At 38.7% G+C, this 24,179-nt stretch overlaps 1 protein-coding gene across 2 annotated transcripts in view; it reads left to right on the plus strand.

Moving 5' to 3' along the window:
- LOC139758753 (putative RNA-binding protein EEED8.10) overlaps positions 1-24,179 on the plus strand; it is a 42,279-nt gene that overhangs the window by 2,006 nt on the left and 16,094 nt on the right. For both annotated transcript variants that reach the window (XM_071680507.1, XM_071680508.1), the window contains exons 2-11: positions 1,608-1,832; positions 5,109-5,245; positions 6,810-7,051; positions 8,961-9,164; positions 13,259-13,374; positions 14,608-14,736; positions 15,178-15,281; positions 18,096-18,207; positions 19,805-19,888; positions 22,252-22,424. In XM_071680507.1, the coding sequence (XP_071536608.1) occupies positions 1,632-1,832; positions 5,109-5,245; positions 6,810-7,051; positions 8,961-9,164; positions 13,259-13,374; positions 14,608-14,736; positions 15,178-15,281; positions 18,096-18,207; positions 19,805-19,888; positions 22,252-22,424 (1,502 nt within the window). In that variant the 5' untranslated portion in view covers positions 1,608-1,631. The remainder of the gene's footprint in view (positions 1-1,607; positions 1,833-5,108; positions 5,246-6,809; positions 7,052-8,960; positions 9,165-13,258; positions 13,375-14,607; positions 14,737-15,177; positions 15,282-18,095; positions 18,208-19,804; positions 19,889-22,251; positions 22,425-24,179) is intronic.

Below are 24,179 nucleotides of genomic sequence, written 5' to 3' on the forward strand. Positions count from 1 at the left end.
GTCAATCTTTCCTCACTCATTCTCTCCATGTACCCAAACCATTTCAAAACACCCTCTTCTGCTATCTCAACCACGCTCTTTTTATTTCCACACATCTCTCTTACCCTTACGTTACTTACTCGATCAAACCACCTCACACCACACATTGTCCTCAAACATCTCATTTCCAGCACATCCATCCTCCTGCGCACAACTGTATCCATAGCCCATGCCTCACAACCATACAACATTGTTGGAACCACTATTCCTTCAAACATACCCATTTTTGCTTTTCGAGATAATGTTCTCGACTTCCACACATTCTTCAAGGCTCCCAGGATTTTCGCCCCCTCCCCCACCCTATGATCCACTTCCGCTTCCATGGTTCCATCCGCTGCCAGATCCACTCCCAGATATCTAAAACACTTTACTTCCTCCAGTTTTTCTCCATTCAAACTTACCTCCCAATTGACTTGACCCTCAACCCTACTGTACCTAATAACCTTGCTCTTATTCACATTTACTCTTAACTTTCTTCTTTCACACGCTTTACCAAACTCAGTCACCAGCTCCTGCAGTTTCTCACATGAATCAGCCACCAGCGCTGTATCATCAGCGAACAACAACTGACTCACTTCCCAAGCTCTCTCATCCACAACAGACTTCATTCTTGCCCCTCTTTCCAAAACTCTTGCATTCACCTCCCTAACAACCCCATCCATAAACAAATTAAACAACCATGGAGACATCACAATATATATCTATTACTATTATTATACAAGTAATGGTACATTGAGTCAGCTGGAAAAGCTAAAACATCAATTGATGTCACTCATTGTACTTTTTTATATTTTCTGTCTTGTAATATTACTGAATTGATTTTTTTTTCATTTTTGTTTTAAACAGGCTGAGGGAATGCAAAGGTAGACCAAGGTTGGGACTGAGAGAGTGAAGGGTGATATTAAAAGATGCTCTTTTCTAAGCTTTGGGTTAAGTGAAAAAATGAAGTGCCTAACAACCTTAATACTTTCCTTGCAGCTTGCTGTCACTTGCATAAATACTTCTTCGTACTTAATGTTTTCACTTAGATTTTGCAAGGGATTGTGCCATCCTTCACTTTTGTACTTCTACCTCTGAAATTTATGTCTTATTTTTAAGAACTTGAGACTATTCTTGTCATTATGAATCATTTACATGTCCACTATAATCCCTCAAATCCAGATTAATTCAATATTGGGTGGTTAGGTTAATTGGAAAGAAAAATGAAATTTAGCAACATCCCCTTTTAGCTATTTTGTCCAGAAAATGGAGAAATTACTGGTATTAAGAATAGAATGATAACCCTAAGCACTTGCCAGACATATTAAGATGATGGATTTTCTTGTGACAATTTTTTTTACTTCATGTTGCTTTGTACCCCTGTATGTACCATTTAAGAAAAATTAAAATCCTTGATGACCATAGGAGCCACATTTTCTGTCTCATATTAGAATTTTGATGAATGAATTTGGTGAAAGGTTTATGTGGCCTGACTTAAAACAAAATCTGGATTTCAGAGGTCCAGATTATAGGGGATATTTACTTTAAGCCTTAAATGATTATTTACATAAGATTTAAACTGTTTTCAGTGTCCTGCATATTAGCTCGGGATAATGTTTGCTGCTGGAAATTACGAGAACCTGGAGAAGAGAAGAGGAGGTTATCGAGCTGCTAGGGGCAGAGGACGAGGCAGGGATAGAGAAAATAATCAAGAAGCTGTTGCAAATAGTTTTGCAAACATGAAAATTTGTGAAGAAATACCTGAAGAACTGATAGAACCATGCAAAGTATATGTTGGAAATTTACGACCAAGGGTGAGTCATGTGTATGCCAAAAAGAAGTTTTCCCATGTTTTCTCATCTATAGACTGGGATTTATTAGCATAACAGAAAGCAGTTGCTCCGTGGTGGTGGCAGTGGGGGTAAAACAGTTTTGCCTCAATAATGAGGGTTTTTCCATGAGATTAATTCATCTCTTCCAATACTTCATAGGACTCTGCAGCTGTCAGTCCAGGCCTCTGACATCATGGCACAAGATGTTAAACTTAGTGACCTCTTGTTCTTGTTCATATACATGTTCTCATTGATGCCGTGTGGAACTGCCTGATACCAGTTTGTGGTGTCACCACTTTTATGTCTAGTCTTCAGTTCAGAGGCCAAATTAGCCTTTTGATGTATGCATACCAAGTCATACTAATTTGGCAAGGCTTTGTACTGCATCATCATCCATTGTTGGGAATCACACTATGGTTTGATGATGTGTTTAACCTCTTCTCTGGGTCATGGCAGGTGCATCATACAGCATATTTTATACAGTTGTTTGCCAGTACGTAAAGAATTGATTGGCATAAGACCCTTAAATCCAATTTTGGATTATATTTCACACATAAAAGGTTTAGTCTGAAATTTAACCTGGCCATGGATTTAAGACAACATACTGCATGCTTTACATAGTTATTTCCTAGCATCTAAAGAATTTCAGAGAGTAAAATCCATAGCTATGGCATGGATTTTTCCTATTTTTGTAGCAATCTACATGGCATGAACAGAAATGTGCCCCAGTCATATTCAACTTGTATTAAAGGGAAATTTAATGTATGTATGACTCATGGTGAGGTGCCTGAGGATTGGCGGAATGCGTGCATAGTGCCATTGTACAAAGGCAAAGGGGATAAGAGTGAGTGCTCAAATTACAGAGGTATAAGTTTGTTGAGTATTCCTGGTAAATTATATGGGAGGATATTGATTGAGAGGGTGAAGGCATGTACAGAGCATCAGATTGGGGAAGAGCAGTGTGGTTTCAGAAGTGGTAGAGGATGTGTGGATCAGGTGTTTGCTTTGAAGAATGTATGTGAGAAATACTTAGAAAAGCAAATGGATTTGTATGTAGCATTTATGGATCTGGAGAAGGCATATGATAGAGTTGATAGAGATGCTCTGTGGAAGGTATTAAGGATATATGGTGTGGGAGGCAAGTTGTTAGAAGCAGTGAAAAGTTTTTATCGAGGATGTAAGGCATGTGTACGTGTAGGAAGAGAGGAAAGTGATTGGTTCTCAGTGAATGTAGGTTTGCGGCAGGGGTGTGTGATGTCTCCATGGTTGTTTAATTTGTTTATGGATGGGGTTGTTAGGGAGGTGAATGCAAGAGTTTTGGAAAGAGGGGCAAGTATGAAGTCTGTTGGGGATGAGAGAGCTTGGGAAGTGAGTCAGTTGTTGTTCGCTGATGATACAGCGCTGGTGGCTGATTCATGTGAGAAACTGCAGAAGCTGGTGACTGAGTTTGGTAAAGTGTGTGAAAGAAGAAAGTTAAGAGTAAATGTGAATAAGAGCAAGGTTATTAGGTACAGTAGGGTTGAGGGTCAAGTCAATTGGGAGGTGAGTTTGAATGGAGAAAAACTGGAGAAAGTGAAGTGTTTTAGATATCTGGGAGTGGATCTGGCAGCGGATGGAACCATGGAAGCGGAAGTGGATCATAGGGTGGGGGAGGGGGCAAAAATTCTGGGAGCCTTGAAGAATGTGTGGAAGTCGAGAACATTATCTCGGAAAGCAAAAATGGGTATGTTTGAAGGAATAGTGGTTCCAACAATGTTGTATGGTTGTGAGGCGTGGGCTATGGATAGAGTTGTGCGCAGGAGGATGGATGTGCTGGAAATGAGATGTTTGAGGACAATATGTGGTGTGAGGTGGTTTGATCGAGTAAGTAACGTAAGGGTAAGAGAGATGTGTGGAAATAAAAAGAGCGTGGCTGAGAGAGCAGAAGAGGGTGTTTTGAAATGGTTCGGGCACATGGAGAGAATGAGTGAGGAAAGATTGACCAAGAGAATATATGTGTCAGAGGTGGAGGGAACGAGGAGAAGAGGGAGACCAAATTGGAGGTGGAAAGATGGAGTGAAAAAGATTTTGTGTGATCGGGGCCTGAACATGCAGGAGGGTGAAAGGAGGGCAAGGAATAGATTGATTTGGAGCGATGTGGTATACCGGGGTTGACGTGCTGGCAGTGGATTGAATCAAGGCATGTGAAGCGTCTGGGGTAAACCATGGAAAGCTGTGTAGGTATGTATATTTGCGTGTGTGGACGTATGTATATACATGTGTATGGGGGTGGGTTGGGCCATTTCTTTCGTCTGTTTCCTTGCGTTACCTCGCAAACGCGGGAGACAGCGACAAAGCAAAAAAAAAATAAAAAAAATTAAAGGGAAAAATTTGTTGGACGAATCATTATTAGATCTTACTGGAATAAGTTGATTTAAGATTAATGATATAGAGTTTAAGATAAATGAAGTACGTATTTTTCTTCCTTTTCAAGAATTATATCCAGTGATGAACAAAATAATACTACATCTTGATAACAACAGGGAATAAGAAGCAGAAAACCACATTGGAGATGGAAGGATGGAATGGAACAGACTCTGAGTACTCGGGGCCTGAAGATGCAGGAGGGTGAAAGGCATGCATGGGTTAAAGTGAAGTGGACTGATGTGATATACAAGGGGTGACATGCTATTAATGAAATGAACCAGGGCTTATGAACCTGCCAGGGGAAACCACAGAAAAATAAATTTAGGGCCTGGAGGTGGGTAAGGGGCACTGTAGTTTCAGTCATTTACACATGACAGAGGATGGATAGGAGTGAATGAGGCCCTTTCTTTATCTGCTCCTGTTGCTGCCTTATCAGTTTAGAAAATGCCTAACAACTGAAAGAAAGAACAGTAAACCTGACTCGCAAGCATATTACTGCCCTGGGACCCCCTTTCATCACATTCCAACTGTGTCCAAGAAGGTTGTCATATCCACTGGCTAGGACCATAGATCAGAAAGTATTGTGTTTGTCTTGATGGGGTGAGTGCAGGGCAGCTGAGGAGGTGGTCTTCAGTTTCAAAATTTCAACTTGGGCATGAGGGTTCCTGTTATATGTTGAATCAGTATTAAAATTGTTGGATGTACAGGGTATCATAAAGCATAGATAGAAATATGAAATTCTTCCACAGATTTACTTGCTAAGTTTCAGGATAGTATGTATAAGCTTTTCTCTAAAGCAAATGTAAATGTACTTTGATACTCAAGTAATATATCATCCAAAATTTTTTACAGGTTGGAGAGAGGGACCTGCTTGAGGCATTATCACATTATGTCCCTGTTCTGAAGGTCATCATCATCAAAGATAAGAACGGTAACCGGAGTAAAGGATATGGCTTTGTCAAAGTCAGATCACCTGAAGATGTTCAGATGTATGTGAATACCCATTTGTAATTATTGATATAGCTTATGTTTTATCCCTGGGGATAGGGGAGAAAGAATACTTCCCACGTATTCCCTGCGTGTCGTAGAAGGCGACTAAAAGGGGAGGGAGCAGGGGGCTGGAAATCCTCCCCTCTTGTTGTTTTTTTAATTTTCCAAAAGAAGGAACAGAGAAGGGGGCCAGGTGAGGATATTCCCTCAAAGGCCCAGTCCTCTGTTCTTAACGCTACCTTGCTAACGCGGGAAATGGCGAATAGTTTGAAAGAAAGAAAAAGAAGCTTATGATAAATGCAGTAAACTTTCTGAGTTAGTTGAGGGTGGTTCATGTAGATTTCTCACTTAACCCTGAATGCATAGCTTATATTTCCTTTTACCCAATGGCCTTTCATTGGTTCTTTGTACCAACATTATTTGTTCAGTTTATCTTCATTTTCATGCATGTGTTAGCAACAAATATCAATAAGCATTGTTTTAAATGTTTTTTTTTATAATTTCCATCCAACCTCAACATACGATCCTATTCACCCATTCCCCATTTAACTGAGCAGATATGTTCCTAAAGAGTTGACTGTGAGTGAACTTTAGGTAATTAAAACTGGTTTTTGTACAGATGACCAACATGTGTTTATAGATATGCTCTACAGAAAATGTTTTGTCCCCCAGATGTAATAGACAGAATGAAGGAAACCCCATTTTTGAACATATTTATGATATAGAGTTGATAGTAGTTTTCAGAAGTGTAATGACTCAGAGGGTGATGGCATATGCTGATGTTGAGATTGGGGAGGAAGAGTTTCCCGTTAGTAGAAGGAGAGGATGTATGTATCAAGTATATGCCATGAATGTGCACGATAAACTTAGAGAAGGATTTGTTTGTGGCATTTACGGGCCTCGAGAAAGCATATGATATGGTTGATTGAGATGCTTCATGGAAGTTATGAATATACTGTGTTGTCATTGGGCTGAACTTTATGATATGAAGAGGTCAGGAAACCATGGAAAGGTCTGTGGAATCATTGCTTTGTCTATGGGCTCTGGTTTGGGAGCATTAGCAGAACTAGATTCGAAAAGAGCAAATGAGGCCAATCTTCTGTACATTTTGTTACCATAGCATTTGGGAAAAGGGGCATACAAGTATGAAAACAGTATATATATATATTTTCTCTGGGGATATGGGCAAAAGAAATCCACCTACTTATCACCTGTGTTGAAGAAAATGACTTAGAGGGATGGGAGCATGAGGATGGAAATCCTTTCCTTGTGTAATATTACTTAGTAAGAGAAAGAATGTAGGAAGAAGCCAGGTGAGGATATTTCTTCAGATGCCCAATCATCAGTTGCTGACTCTACCTTGCTAATGCAGGGAACAGTGAACAGGCATGAATTAATGAAGTGAACATGGTTCATAATGTGATGATGGCTCGGTTATGGCTTTGTTTACATTACTATGCACATATAAATGTTAGTTAACTCTTTTGCTTAATTTATTTGACTTTGTTTTCACTCATCCTAGAATTTATGAATGGTTTTAGTAGCTTTGTATGATTTTTGCAGATTATTAAACTTAAAGGATGGAAACCTGTATATCCATGGTCAAAAGATGATCATCAGACCAGCAAGAAAAAGAATCAGCTTGCCTGGGGATAATGATTATGTACGTCGTCCTTTACCTGACCGGGACTTTGACTTAAGCCACCCCAATCCAAATAGCCCAACCATTCACATTTTGGTAGATGATGTTCTTTACAAGATTCTGGAATATTTACCAATTAAGGATTTGGTACGATGTGAAAGAGGTGAGTAGTTATTCATGTATGTAGTATTTACTGCTTTTTCTTTAAAGACCGTAACAATCATAGTTGTTTGCATTGCAGTTTTCAGGTATTATTGTTTTGAATAACACAGTATCACGTATCTTAGAGAATTTTCTTTTGATACCTAGTTTTCACTGCTTCTGCATTTCGATGAGCAAATGAATGAAGTTGCATTGCATAGAAGACTTTAGTAAGTTCTGATAAGATGAAGGATGAACTTGTAGAGACCTGGAGAGGATCTGAAAGTGATTTCAGGAAGACCAGAGGAGGATCTGAAAGACGTTTCAGGAAGACCAGAAGAGGACCCGTGGAAGATTTAGGAAAACCTTCGGCGGATTTATAGAATACCATACTTTGGGAGGATCTTGGGAAGACACGATGAGGATCATGGAAGACTTGGGTTGATTTAGGAAAGAACTGAATTGAACTTGGTAAATACTTGGGACAGACCTGAGGAAAACTTTAGAAATACCTGAGGTGGGCCTGGTACAGGCATAAGGAAGACCTGGGGATTATTTGAGATGGACCGGTACAGGCATAAGGAAGATCTGGATCTTATTTGAGATGGACTTGGTGAAAACCTGAGATGCACCTGGTAGAGTTAGAAAGACCAGGGAAGCCTTTGGGAAGACCTTGGCAGGACCTGTTGAGAATCTGTGGAAGACTTGTTAGACATAACTACGTAGTACCTATGACAAGATTTTACCATCACATGTCTTGCTTGATGAACAAGGTTAATCTCCACTGTGACATAGTTGTTGACTCTTGGTTTGTCTTGACTGATGTCTGCTTATTGAGATCTGGGGAGGATCTAAGAAGACCTGGGTTGTGATTGGGGAAGACTTGGTAGTTTCTGGGTAGGACTTTCGGAAGATTTTGGAAAGGACATGAGGAAGACCCAGGAAGACTTATCGCAGGTTCACCTGGAGTGAACCTGCAAAAACCTTTATAAGACCGGTGAAGAACAAGGGAATATTAGAAGTTTTAGGAAAGATTGAGAAGAACCTAGAGAAGATTTAGGTAAGATCTAAGGAGGGCATAGGGAAGACCTTGGAAGATGCGGAATATCTTCTAAATACTTGGGATGGACTTATGGTGGACTTGGGCAAGCCTGGGAAAGACTTTGGCATAAGGTATGGTTGATGGGCTCTGGTTTCAGTGCACTTTACGTGATGGCCAGAGACTAGCTTAGTTTAAATGAGGCTGCTGTTTGTCTTCTTTTGATGCTTCCTCACAAAGGGGGATAGGGTATTTGTATCTTATATAATGAATTGCCTGTCCCACTTTTATAGGATGGCACCAGGAACAGATTATCAGTAGCCTCATTTTAGAATGCCTTGTCTCTCGCTTTTATTTATGATTCATGGGGTAGGAAGAAAAGAATATTACCCTCATACATTTTGCATGTTATAGATGATGAAGAGGGATGGAAGTTTGGGGGAGGAGTCCCCCTCTCCTGTGTTCTCAGTTTGTATAGATAGGAAAGGCAACAGTTTAAATTTAATATCTGTGTAATTGCTCATTATGTTCATAAATTTTTCATTGATTTGTGTGTAGAAACGATGCTTAGGAGCATTAGTTAGAAACATTAGGCAGAAGTAGTAGTTAGGAGCATCAGGTAGAAGTAGTAAGTTAGAAACATTTGGCTGAAATAGTAGGTAGGAGCATTAGGTCGAAGTAGCAAGTTAGAACATTAGGTGGAGTTGGTGGTTGGAGCATTAGATAGGAGCCTCTGGAAACACTCCCTTAGAGTTGCCTTCTGTTACTAGCCTGATATGGGTTAGGTGCTAAATGCAAAGAAGCAGCACAGGAGTTCACCAGTTATGGAGACTCTTTTGCCATGTGTCTATCCACCAGTGTGGGGACTAGTAAACTGTAATTTATTTTTCAGTGTGTCGACGGTGGCAGATGTTAGTTCATGGAATGTTTACAAAAGTGACCAGGTTGGAAATAGCACCAGGAAATTTAGGGCTGTTTGGACCAATAACAAGTAACATAATTTCAAAGCTGCTGATTCTTTCTGGTCCAACTCTTAAGTCGCTCAAATTACAGAGTATAGAACATGCCACCAGAAGAAACATCCTGAAAATAGTTGGTAAGTATTACTTGCAATTTAGAGCATCAGATTCCTTCTTTCTTAATGAAGAAATTAAACAGTGATGGCTATGTTTAACTTGTATGTGGGACAGGTCACATGTACACAGTTTATTACAGGTTCACATTATGCCACTTATCTCAACCTCCCTCTGGTAAACCACCTATCCTATCCCAGGGTTAAGAAATACACCCCAGACTTTCACTTCAGCCATATGTACAACTAAATCCTCTTCAACCACATATACAACCAAATTCTCCCTCCATCAGCTGATACTAGTACAGCCAGATTTATTCAGTAGAATTTCATCCATCAAAAACTGACTTCTTTTTGAGGTAACAATTTCCTGGTAAAAAGCCCCCTGAATCTGTAGTATTCTTAGAAACAAATTTGATGCCATCCTGCCATGGATGTGGCTACCCTTCACCACTGCAAGTGTACAAACAGATAATAGACCCTGTACATGTCTCTTCCTGCTCATATTATCACCATTCCTCTGAAGACAAAACATTTAATCCTGAGCTGCCCATTGATAGCCCAATAGCTGCAGTATACTTCTGCATCCGGTAATGTTTGTCTTTGCATCCCATGCCTTATCAGGTGCTACAGCCTTAATATATTCCATTCTCTGGCTAGTATATATAGAGATAGCAAGAAAGCCTGTACAAGATCTGTTCCTTGACCCATGTCAAGAAAGCCTGGATGAGATTTGTGCCCCCACTTTATGAAATGATTTGTAAAGGTGTGACTTTCTTTCAGGGTAATAGATCATAGTGATGAAAACCCTCAGTAATCCTATTTGTTTTTGACAAAAGCACATCCAAAAATACTATGCATCTCTCTCTTTATGCCTGACAGTACTCCTGGTGTACCTCGTATGCATAGCAACATAAGTTAAAGGCATACAGCACTTAAACAGTGTTTCACCTTGTTTAGTTGTATATGATTTTGAAACATTATGCCATAGTTGAATGTAATAACAAACTTAAGATATTTGTTTTTAGAATATTTGAGAGTACTATGCACAGTGTGCACATTGAATGTAAGGACTGTTGCAGCATAAGGGTTAAAGTCTGACACTTCTTCATGCTTATGTTGTATTTTAGCTACTTCCTTTCATTTATTTATATATTTATTAGATTTATTTCATATTTATTAATGCACAGCCAATTTTTCTCTCTTGCAAGATTTTGTTCTTGTCCTCAGCCTTTCCATGAACATCTTTACTGAATTTCACTTCCAAATACGTAGACTTTTCTCAAAGTTCAGTTCTTTTCCAATCAAACTTATGTTATATTTAGCCATCAAGTATATTTCAGAATTCTGTTATTTTTTTTGTATTTTTTCTCATTCTCCTTCACCACATGGAAAGTAAACCCCTGCTTTGTTCCACTAATAGAACAGTACCAGTTATAAGAAAAAATGGGAACTTCCTTGTTGTGCAAATCATACCAACTCGTTATTTTTCTGATATGATTAAACCTCAGTTTATTGAGAGTGAACCAAGTTTGTCGTTGCTACAAAAAATGATATTCTTCATTGTTTGAAATAGAACCTTGTACTTTTTGCGTGATGCATAAGTTATTTTATTACCACCATTAGAGAACTTAAGCTCACATTGCCAGGAAGTTGACTTGATCATTTGTCTCTGTGATGTCTCTTCGTGAACTCCTTTTGAATTCAGATTTTGAATTTGTTATAGAATGTAGCCTATGTCATGCTGACACATATGTAAATGTATGCATTGCTGTATGTATCTGTAATCTACACCACCCTAAACAAAGCTGTATTCTCTTTTACATCTTTAGAATTCAGGTTACAGAGCAGCACAAGGTTGCATCAAGACTTAACAACATACCATCCTTCTTGTGTATATTGACTTTAATTATTGTTTTATACTTGATCGCTGTTTCCCAATCAGTGAGGTAGTGCTAGTAAACAGACAAAGAAAGACCCATCCACTCATATACACACATATATTCATGCACGCCCATATACATACACATGCATATGAACATATATACATCCCTGGGGATAGGGGAGAAAGAATACTTCCCACGTATTCCCTGCGTGTCGTAGAAGGCGACTAAAAGGGGAGGGAGCGGGTGGCATGAAATCCTACCCTCTCGTTTTTTTTTCTTTTTTTTCCCAAAAGAAGGAACAGAGAAAGGGGCCAGGTGAGGACACTCCCTCAAAGGCCCAGTCTTCTGTTGTTAACGCTACCTCGCTAATGCAGGAAATGGCAAATAGTATGAAAGATATATACATACATGTACATACACTATGATTCTGTGAAAATGATAGTGTGTGGCACACTGAGATATGTCAGATGATCCACTGACCTTGCATCAGCATCACAGAATTTAGAATAGATAGTAGAAATTGTTTTTCACTGATTTATGATAATATTGGTAAATTTTTATCGAGGATGTAAGGCATGTGTACGTGTAGGAAGAGAGGAAAGTGATTGGTTCTCAGTGAATGTAGGTTTGCGGCAGGGGTGTGTGATGTCTCCATGGTTGTTTAATTTGTTTATGGATGGGGTTGTTAGGGAGGTGAATGTTTAATTTGTTTATGGATGGGGTTGTTAGGGAGGTGAATGCAAGAGTTTTGGAAAGAAGGGCAAGTATGAAGTCTGTTGTGGATGAGAGAGCTTGGGAAGTGAGTCAGTTGTTGTTCGCTGATGATACAGCGCTGGTGGCTGATTCATGGAAGAAACTGCAGAAGCTGGTGACTGAGTTTGGTAAAGTGTGTGAAAGAAGCAAGTTAAGAGTAAATGTGAATAAGAGCAAGGTTATTAGGTACAGTAGGGTTGAGGGTCAAGTCAATTGGGAGGTAAGTTTGAATGGAGAAGAGCTGGAGGAAGTGAAGTGTTTTAGGTATCTGGGAGTGGATCTGGCAGCGGATGGAACCATGGAAGCGGAAGTGAATCATAGGGTGGGGGAGGGGGCGAAAATTCTGGGAGCCTTGAAGAATGTTTGGAAGTCGAGAACATTATCTCGGAAAGCAAAAATGGGTATGTTTGAAGGAATAGTGGTTCCAACAATGTTGTATGGTTGCGAGGCGAGGGCTATGGATAGAGTTGTGCGCAGGAGGGTGGATGTGCTGGAAATGAGATGTTTGAGGACAATATGTGGTGTGAGGTGATTTGATCGAGTAAGTAATGTAAGGGTGAGAGAGATGTGTGGAAATAAAAAGAGCGTGGTTGAGAGAGCAGAAGAGGGTGTTTTGAAATGGTTTGGTCACATGGAGAGAATGAGTGGGGAAAGATTGACCAAGAGGATATATGTGTCAGAAGTGGAGGGAACGAGGAGGAGTGGGAGACCAAATTGGAGGTGGAAAGATGGAGTGAAAAAGATTTTGAGTGATCGGGGCCTGAACATGCAGGAGGGTGAAAGGCGTGCAAGGAATAGAGTGAATTGGAACGATGTGGTATACCAGGGTCGACGTGCTGTCAATGGATTGAACCAGGGCATGTGAAGCGTCTGGGGTAAACCATGCAAAGTGTGTGGGGCCTGGATGTAGAAAGGGAGCTGTGGTTTCGGTGCATTATTACATGACAGCTAGAGACTGAGTGTGAACGAATGGGGCCTTTGGTGTTTTTCCTAGCGCTACCTCACACACATGAGGGGGGAGGGGGTTGTTATTCCATGTGTGGCGAGGTGGCGATGAGAACAAATAAAGGCAGACAGTATGAATTATGTACATGTGTATATATGTACATGTCTGTGTGTGTATATATATATGTGTACATTGAGATGTATAGGTATGTATATTGTGCATGTGTGGACATGTATGTATATACATGTGTATGTGGGCGGGTTGGGCCATTCTTTCGTCTGTTTCCTTGCGCTACCTCGCTAACGCGGGAGACAGCGATAAAGCAAAATAAATGAATAAATAAATTGGTAAGAAAGTAATCAGCCTCAATGAGTGAGGAAGGGAGCATTCAGGGAATATATTTTGTTAGTCACACATGCATTGCAAGAAGAGAAATTTTTCAGCTCCGTCCTGGTCAGAGTTAGTGTATCATTTTGTAAATGTTATTTATAAGTATGTTAAGATTTGGTGTCTTTTGATATACATATCCACAGGGCAGTTGTGTCCTGAACTTCAATGTCTTGATGTTACACGGGCTCATGGCGTTAACTTCCATAACATCAGTGAGCTGGCAGACAAGTGTAAAAATCTGAAATCCTTCATTGCAAAGGTTTGTTCAATAAAAATTCTTTTTTATTTCATTCACTACATAGTACAATTCCTTAATTGTTCAACATGTGGAGCATAGTGACAGAGTTCAACTACTACGGTCAAATTAATTTTTTTTTGTAGTATTTCATTCTTTGTATTTTGGTACAGTTTTTTACATGATTGATTTGTGGAGCATAGCTGAATTTTCACATTTTATGTCATTAAAACATGATCTGATAGATAAAAGATTTGAACACTGGAAACAAATACTTTTCAGTTGTGATGGTTAATTCTCATTGTATTTACATATACTGTTCTGGTAGTATTCACTAAAGTGATGTAGCATTGGCAGCACTTTGTTCTCGTAAGGAGTACATAGAATATTTGTAACTGAAACGCTCTCATAGTTCATCAGGATCATAGATTTCATTTTTTATTATAGCAACTCTGATTTGGTAAGAATAAGGTTTTCCATTTTATGATGATAATCACTCATGCCATTGAGTAGTCTTACCTTTATCTTTCTGATTTTTTTTTAATACTAGATAGCTGTGTTCCACACTAGCAAGGTAGTGCCAGGAAATAGACAAAAGACACATCCACTCGCACATTTATATACATATACACACCTATACATACATATACATATTATCCATACATGCATACATACACATATATATACATACACATATATATACATATATAAACATGTACATACTCATACTTGCTCACCTTCATCCATTTTCGATGCCACCATGCCCCACAGGAAACCGTGCAAAATGTATGAAAGAAAGGAAAGATGACATCTACATTCTTTTCTTTTCCTCCATACCTGATTGCTGCTTCCTTTGTCTGTGAGGTAGCACCAGGAAACAGACAGAGAAAGATCACATCTGCTCACACTTTCTTAAGCTTTCATGTGTAGTGCACCAAAACCTTGGCTCCCTATCCACATCCAGGCCTCACAGTTTACCTCAGATGTTTCATGTGCCCCGTTTCAATCCATTGATGGCACGTCGATTCCAGTATACCACATTGTTCCATTTCATTCTATTCCATGCACACCTTTCACTATCCCGCATGTTTAGGCCCCAGTCGCTCAAAATCTTTTTTAACTCCATTGTTCCATCTTCAATTTGGTCTCCCAGTTCTCCTCGTACCCTCCACTTCACACACATATTGTTATTGTAATATCTTCTCCAAGTGTTTTCTTTGGGTATTTAGTTACTAATGTTGATTATTTACCCTCCAGAAATGCCCAATGTTTGGTGACAAGGCACTGAATCACCTTCTGTGTAGTTATCAAAATTTAGAACGTCTTGATATTTCTGGTTGTCCAGTAAGTGAGAGGTGGTTTGACTTGCTCCCATATACTTTAAAGGTTAGTACCATTATCTGGCAGTACCTAATTAGAGAATATGAAGCAAAGATATAACATGGTGTGACTTTTTTGGGTGAATTAGGTTAATGTTGAATGAAGCAGATAGGTAGTTGTTTGGTACTGATTTGGTAGTACATATCTTAAAGCAAAGATAGGTAGTTGTTTGGTACTGATTTGATAGTACATATCTTAAAGCAAAGATAACAAAGAAAATATTAGTGTGGTATTATGTTATTTTTTGCCAATTTTACTTTCATCCTTTACTTTCTTTAATGTCACTGGCCCTCCAACCAATCTTTTTTGGGTTGACTGTTAATAAGTATTAGGTGCATTACAGTAGTTCATTAGCAAAGAGATGGTCTTCATTAGCTTCATTAGCAGTGATACATATATAGTAAATGTAATAAAGTTACATTTTGAATTTTTTATCTTTATTTGCAGGAACTTAACATATCCAACTGTTCAGATATTCACCTTGATTATGGAATGATGCGAATTGGAGACATTTGCCCAAACTTAGAGACCCTTGAGATGGAGAATGTCAGGCAAGTTATTATTGTGTATGTGGCAGTCAATTAGATTTAGCACAATGATATCAGTTTGGTTGATGCTGCATTTCCTAAATACCTAAGGAAATCTGATAAGCTGAGGAATGTCTTTGAAACTGTACATGATGAGATTAAAATGTTTTGGGGAAACCTGTAAAAACTTATTGTTGACAGTGCCTGAAATATGCATAACTGTAACGACAGGATATAGAGGAAGAAGTCCATGATATGGAATTAAAAGGAAATTATGAAAAAAAAAGTTTATTGCTTTAAGTTATAATGTACAACAAATAGCATTGAATGAAGAGTAAGTAAAGAATGTAAGATCACAAAAAAAAAAAAAAAAAAAAAAAGGCAGCTGATAGGTTTAGGGAATGATTTGGTATTTTTTGTCAAAAATGAGGGATTAGGGGTTGTGTTAGATGATGGACTTTGTTTAGTTAGAGTTGCTAAGAGTGCTTACTCTAATCCTTTCGCTGCATCCATTGATATATTACTTAATGTACTTCCTTTGGTACATCTTGGACATGTAGTAATTAAACTAAATTGCTGCAGAAAATGTTAGAAAATTTAGAACACATTTATGCTGCTAAGAATATTGAAAAACAAAAAAGTACAAATTGTATGACTAGGGATTAGAGGGTCCAGTGAGGGTGTGTGTTATCACTGCTTCTGGCCGAGTGATAACTCGTGCAGACTAGCTGCCACCGATTAAATCATGTTATCTTATGAGCACACCACACTTAGAAGTCTTTATGTTCCTGTAGTAAATTGATAAGCAAGCACAGAGAGAATGTTACTCAGTTCATTATACTTGATAACCGTTTCCCATGTCAGTAAGGTAGCACCAGGAAACAAAGAAAGACCCATCCACTCGTATACACACATATGCAAATGCTCCCGACATATGTCCAAGTTACGTTCTGATTGACCTGTTGTATATCGAAATGGACATAAGTTGGACAAATGTCAGCATGGCATGTATAATTCATATACCTGTACAACATTCTTTTATCCTACTCAATTTCTGTCCTGACTATCTTGTTTTTTATTAACCAGTCTTATGATATGTTTCTGTTGTTTCTCCTTACCTTTTATTTAGAATTCTTTAATTCGTGGATTGATTCATTCAGACTTTCAATGAACTTCTCAGCAGCTACTTTGTCAGCACTTGCTGCTTCACCTGTGACAAGAAACAGCATCCCCACCCTCTGCGTCAATGAAGTAGTGCCTGGAAACAGATTAAAAGGCCACACCCACTCACACTCAGTCTCTAGTTGTGATGTGCATTGCACCGAAACCACAGCTACCTGTCTGCATCCAGGTCCCACAGACCTTTCCATGGTTTACCCTAGACATTTCTCATTTTTTGTTTCAGTCCATTGACAGCACGTCACCCACTTCTGAACCCACATAGTTTTACCCATCTTGAAGCTTTATGCATGCCACCACCCTCTCAGTTGCCTGCCTCTCAGGTAACTTAACAGGTACACTTGACAATCTTATACCTCTGTAACTTGAATATTCACTTTATCCCACATACGTTTGTGTAGTGGCTTGATACAGGCTTGTTTTTTTCAATCCTGAGGCACTCCATCATGATCCATACACACATTGAAAATCCAAACTAACCAGTCATCAGCACAGTCACCACCTTTCTTGAGAAATTCAAGAGCTGACCCAGCTACTATGGCTACCTTGTCACTCTATTTTTTAGCAAGGTTTTTACCACCTGCTCTCTTGCCAAGGCTCTGTCACTTTGCTTACTTTCCTGGCTCAAACAACTGACACCTGCAAGAAATCAGCAACACTCGAAGTTTTTGCCATCCTGCAGGCATTACTCATGAGTTCTTAATCCCTACCTCTCTTTCACATGTTTTTAAGAAGTGTTAATGCTAGATATGAAAAGGTTTGGTTTTCCTTAGTGTGAAAGTAGGAACAAGGGACCAATTCCTGTTTTCACATTTTACTCTACAATTCGGATTTTTAGGAATGCCTCTAGAAATTAATACTGCAGCCAAAAAGTTAAAAAGGCTCCAGTCTCTGATCACTTGATTTTTGATTTGTTCATGTATTTGATAATGACTTTGGGTTGGGTTCCTTCCAATGTTGTATATATCTTCCATCTCATTCTTTCTCTCTTCTCTTTTATGGGATTTCCATATCTGAACTTCTGTATTCATTATATTTTCCTCAAACTTTATTCTTACCTTTCTTGTCATTGATGTTTTAAAAAGCTTCTATATCAGTGGTCAAAAATACTTTATAAGACTTGCAGATGCCTAATTTATTATCCTGCACTCCATTCCCATTTTCTGTGTGGATCAACTTCAAACAGCCTCATGCCAGTAAGCTCTTTTATTATAGTATTCCAGAATTATTCACATTGCACACCAAAATTGATTTGTATCATCAACTTTCCACGAACTCATTATTCTTGACAGAGAATTCTTCCGTTGTCCACACTTATAATTATGTATTTTGTGTTTTACACTAAAGTATAAACCTTTGCAAACCTCTATCTGAAGGGGGGACTTCCTTTGTAATCACTTAGATTAAGGTGTGATTGCTCTGGTATTGTAATTGTGAAGAGAAGCTAGTACTCGATAATTGCTTTGTAACCATTAAAGCATTTTTTGATATAGATATGTAGAAAGGCATAATTGATCTGAGTGCTTTTCATTTTTAGAATTTGTTTAGGCTTTTGTTGTATACTTTTGTCTTTTAAGTTCATATATTTAAGCTAACCTTCTTTACATCACTACTTTTTTATCTAAATAAAATTATTCATATATAGTCTTTGCTCTTCAGCATCACCAACTCAGTGCTCGAAAACATTGCGAATGGATGTTCCAAACTTACGAAGCTCCATGTGACCATTGTAGATCCAGATGATTTTCTATATTCCTTAAAGAAACTGCAGGTAAAGTAGATGATTTGTTATTGATATCCTTGGGGATAGGGGAGAAAGAATACTTTTCACGTATTCCCCACGTGTCATAGAAGGCAACTAAAGGGGGCGGGAGTGGGGGGGCTGGAAACCCTCCCCTCCTTGTATTTCAATTCCTAAAAGGGTAAACAGGAGGAGTCAAGCAGGGATTGCTCATCCTCCTTAAAGGCTCAGATTGGGGTATCTAAATGTGTGTAGATTTAACCAAGATGAGAAGAAAGAGATTGGTGGTATGTTTTTGGAAACAAACTTGGATGTTCTGGCTCTGAGTGAAACGAAGCTGAAGGGTAAAGGGGTAGAATGGTTTGGAAAAGTCTTGGGAGTAAGGTCAGGGGTTGGTGAGGGGGACTGGAGCTAAGGAAGAAGTAGCACTATTCCTGAAGCAGGAGTTGTGGGAGTGTGTGATAGAGTGTAAGAAAGTAAATTCCACATTAATGTGGGTAAAACTGAAAGTTGATGGGGAGAGATGGTTGATTTTTGGTGCTGCACCTGGTCATGAGAAGAAAGATCATGAGAGGCAAGTGTTTTGGGAGCAGGTGAGTGAGTACCTCAGGAGCTTTGATACGCGAGACCAGGTGCTAGTGATGGGTGATTTAAATGTAAAGATGAGTAATGTGGCCGTTGAAGGTATAATTGGTGTACATGGGGTATTCAGTGTTGTGAATAGAAATGGTGAAGAGCTTGTGGATTTGTGTGCTGAAAAAATACTGGTGATTGGGAATACCTGGTTTCAAATAAGAGATATACATAAGTGTATGTATGTGAGTTGGAGAGATGGTCAAAGGGCATTATTGGATTATGTATTAATTGATAGGCATGTAAAAGAGAGACTGCAGGATGAAATGAAATGAAAGGCTTACCCCTGCCTCACACTTTAGCATGGTATGTTCAAAGATCATCCATCCATATCTTAACAAGCACTAAACAACCATCCTCCCAAGCCATTCTTGAACTCCACCCCACCATCTGAAATTACTCTCTCCAGCAATATGTTTGAAAGTTAAGCTGTGTCATATACACTCTGGACACCACCCATATCTACAGCATAAGAGACACTGATTCAGCATATCTTGAGACTACTTATGCCTAAAATGAAGCTTCCATTCTAAAGACATTGATCAGTTAATCATAAATTGTGTTGCTTTCACACTACAACAGTCATACACATAACTCTCCATTACCTATAGTCTCATCCTGCATGCTGTAGAAGCTCCATAGAAGGGGTACTTGGGGCAAGAAGGTGAGCTAAGATATACATATATCTAGAGGTCCTATATAGAGTGATGTTACTAGACTCTGAGGTCCTGTATAGAGTGATGTTACTAGACTCTGCCAGCATGCAATTATGCTGCAAATGAAAAGTGTTTTTTATTGAGATTGCATCATTGTTAGTGGACTAAAAAGATTATAGTTTCATTGAGAATCTCATCTAAAGGAGTCTTTCCTTTCCTGGCTGCTGATGGTCACACTTAAAACTGTAGGAATCTCATGAAAGGATTCTTTATGTATATCATTAAAGATATCATATTTATTTTTTCCCCTATGAGTGATGATATTCTTTCTTATACAGAGCTTGACTGTGGATTCTGGGTTAATAGAGCCGCAGAAAATTATTGACAACATGCCTGACCTTCAGAGCCTTGAAGTTGTTGCAGTAAGTAATTCATTATTTAGATAATGCATCTGTATCTGTAAGTACACTTGAGAGTGGATGTTTGAAAACTGTATTTTGAAATATTTTGAAGTTATATCTTGTATGAGAAAAGTTGATGTGTTGAAGGCGTTGCATTGGTCTTTACAGCTTTTCTGGAGATAACTGAGATATTTTGTATGTAGTATGCCATCTCTAACTTTCTTGTGTCTTTTAACGGATTATTGATGAATTTACTTAATGTGAATGCAGGTTTATAGAAATAGTTGGCCTAGATTTAAAGTTTAATTTTACTCTACTTTGGGGCATAGGGATAGTTGGATAACTAAAGTGATTCTTGTATACGTAAATTCAGTGAGTTATGCTACAGTGTAAATGGCATTAACAGGAAAGCTTGAGAAATAGGTAAATTGTGAAACACCCCCTAGATAGACAAGGCATAGGGTTTATAAATTTATGAATATAAATGAATTCAAACAGGAACAGATCACTGTGTCCAAACGAGGCCATTTATGGAAGTGGAAGAGAACAGAGACCAGTGGATTAGTGTGGTAAGAGAAGCAAGACGTGTTTCAGATGGAAAAATCTGCAAATGTTTCATATGGCTAAGGAGATGCAAATAATGTCAGTCTTGGATATGAAGTGAAATGTTTAACAATTTTATGCCTGAGTGCATCCATGATATTGCTTTTAACTACTTTAAAAGGACTGTTAAAGGAATGCTGAAATGTCAGAGAATGTTTTTGAAATAATGAGAAATTAGAGGGAAGAGGAGAATAATGAAAATGCTAACTAACTAGTTACTCTTTTCTTGAGAAATTCAGCGGCACAGCTGCACTTCATCTTCATACATACTTTTCCATACATTTTGCCATGTCCTGCATTATAAAGGTAGAGCAAGGAACAAAGAATTGTCCTCAGTTGCTTACATCCACTCTATATCTGTCATGTATAATGCACCAAGACCAGGCCTTACAGATATATTCCTGATTTCCTCTGACTGCTTTATATGCCCTGGATCAGTTCACTGATAGCATGTGACCTCTTGTATACCAATTTGCTTTTATCCTGTGCAAGCCTTTCTGATTTAATCTTCCCCTTCTTTCTGTCCCTTCCATATCTGATTCATATACTCTTTTTCAACCCCCCTTTCACTCATCCTCTCCATGTGTACAACACATTTCATCACATCCTTTTCAGCTCTCTCATCCATACTCGTTAGTACATCTCTCCCTTACCTTGTCATTTCTTGCTCAGTCAACCTTCCTCACACCACATATTGCCCACAAGCAGTTTATTTTCAGATTGGAGGTGGAAGGATGGAGTGAAAGAGATTTTGGTTGATTGGAACGTGAACGTGCAGGAGGGTGAGAGGCGTGCAAGGAATAGAGTGAATTGGAATGTGGTATACCAGGGTCAACGTACTGTCAGTGGACTAAACCAGGGCATGTAGGATTTCTAGGGTGAACCATGGAAAGGTCTATGGGGCCTTGATGTGGATAGGAAGTTGTGGTTTTGATGCATTACACATGACAGTTAGAAACTGAGTGTGAACAAATGTGGCCTTTTTTTTTTTGTATTTTCCTGGTGGTACCTTGCTGATGCAGGGGTTTGGTGATGCTGTTTCCTGTTGGGCAGAGTGGTGCCAGGAATGGATGAAGGCAAACAAGTATGAATATGTACGTGTGTATGTATGTATATGTCTGTGTATGTATATGTATGTATATGTTGAAATGTACAGGTTTGTATATGTGTGTGTGTGGGCATTATGTATATACATGTGTATGTGGGTGGGTTGGGCCATTCTTTCATGTTTCCTTGTGCTACCTCACTAACTTGGGAGACGGTGGTTAGGTACGATAAAATAGATAGATAGTATATGTGTATATGTCTGTGCATATGTGTTTATGTTGATAGTTATATGTTTATGTCTGTGTATGAGCATGTATGTATGTATGTATTTATATGAGTGGATGGGTCTTTCTTCGTCTGTTTCCAGGCACTACCTCACTGACAGAAATGGCAATGAAGTATGATAAGATTATAAAGTATATCTGATTTAATTTTCTTTTGAGATATCCCTCAAGGGGTAGCATATTGCAATTCTATTTGTATTTGTAAATGAAGAAGCTAAAGTGAAGTTTATTCTTCAGTGCTTGAATGGGAACCGTTTTGCCAAGTACTGAATTCATTGTGATTATTGTAGAGCAGGATGAGTATCATTCAATGATAAGTTGTGTAAGGACTAAGTAGCATGGATGGAGAAGCTTGTTTTCAAAGTAATCAAAGTGCCTCACAAAAGGTATAGCAGTAGAAAAGGGGAATGATAGATATCCAGAACTTTAGTTAATTTGTTTTGATTCCAGAGAATAAGATCAAATGGAGAAGCAGACTTTTCTTCTTTGAAAGATCTAAAATCAATAACACTCTCAAGCATCATCTTGACACCAACATCCCTAAGAAGTTTGTCAAGATGTCCTGATTTGGAGGAAGTGGATTTCCGAAATTGTGGAGGTGTTACTAAGGAAGTTTTACTAGAGTGAGTTCATGCGCATCCTTTCTTATACCAGTTTTTTCATCTCACGTCATTTATCTCATGGGATCTTCCCTTTTTTTCTCCATTATGAGTTGCCTCCCAAATGGCTTTTATATAATGATGGTATAGTATATGTTTTTCTGTCCAACCATCAGTTGAAATTTAGATTTTTTGATATAACTTTTTCACAGATCAGACCGGATAAACTTCATATATGATTTTTCCTTGGTGAGTGCTCTGACCCATGAAATTGTCATTTAGATCTAAAGTTATGGTTGCTATAACCAAATAAGATGATTTAGTTTGAAGTATAAGATTTCTTCTTATAGAGTCAAAAGAGTGGAAAAGTGGATGTTTAACCTGAAAAAGAAAATTTTGTATGAAACAGTCTCAGGTCATTTGTTCTTTTCAAAATTTGACCATGGGTCATGTGTACCATCACTAAAGGTTTCCTTTCAAGACTGCAAGAAAGATTGTACCAGAATTAAGAGAGCTGAGTTGCAGGGAAAGGCTAGATGCTTTAGATTTGACTAACATGAAAGAGAGGAGTTACGAGATTCCTGATCACAACCTTTAGTTTTCAAAGTACATTGATGACATGGGCAGGGATAGAACAACCAGAGGACATAACACAGAAGGAATTACTGATTATTAAAAAAGCTGTGATGAATTACTTTTATAGTGTAAGATTAGTGGATGAATGGAGTATAATGACTAAAGTTCTGATTTATGCAGACTGCATACAGAAATTTAAGGAGTTGTGTGATACAGAATATTCAAGAGTGAAACGAAGCTCAAGGGTAAAGGGGAAGAGTGGTTTGGGAATGTCTTGGGAGTAAAGTCAGGGGTTAGTGAGAGGACAAGAGCAAGGGAAGGAGTAGCAGTACTCCTGAAACAGGAGTTGTGGAAGTATGTGATAGAATGTAAGAAAGTAAATTCTCGATTAATATGGGTAAAACTGAAAGTTGATGGAGAGAGATGTGTGATTATTGGTGCATATGCACCTGGGCATGAGAAGAAAGATCATGAGAGGCAAGTGTTTTGGGAGCAGCTGAATGAGTGTGTTAGTGGTTTTGATGCACGAGACCGGGTTATAGTGTTGGGTGATTTGAATGCAAAGGTGAGTAATGTGGCAGTTGAGGGAATAATTGGTATACATGGGGTGTTCAGTGTTGTAAATGGAAATGGTGAAGAGCTTGTAGATTTATGTGCTGAAAAAGGACTGATGATTGGGAATACCTGGTTTAAAAAGCGAGATATACATAAGTATACTTATGTAAGTAGGAGAGATGGCCAGAGAGCGTTGTTGGATTACGTGTTAATTGACAGGCGCGCGAAAGAGAGACTTTTGGATGTTAATGTGCTGAGAGGTGCAACTGGAGGGATGTCTGATCATTATCTTGTGGAGGCTAAGGTGAAGATTTGTATGGGTTTTTAGAAAAGAAGAGTGAATGTTGGGGTGAAGAGGGTGGTGAGAGTAAGTGAGCTTGGGAAGGAGACTTGTGTGAGGAAGTACCAGGAGAGACTGAGTACAGAATGGAAAAAGGTGAGAACAATGGAAGTAAGGGGAGTGGGGGAGGAATGGGATGTATTTAGGGAATCAGTGATGGATTGCGCAAAAGATGCTTGTGGTATGAGAAGAGTGGGAGGTGGGTTGATTAGAAAGGGTAGTGAGTGGTGGGATGAAGAAGTAAGAGTATTAGTGAAAGAGAAGAGAGAGGCTTTTGGACGATTTTTGCAGGGAAAAAATGCAATTGA

Source organism: Panulirus ornatus, chromosome 31, assembly GCF_036320965.1.
Source record: "Panulirus ornatus isolate Po-2019 chromosome 31, ASM3632096v1, whole genome shotgun sequence".
Lineage (NCBI taxonomy): Eukaryota > Metazoa > Arthropoda > Malacostraca > Decapoda > Palinuridae > Panulirus > Panulirus ornatus.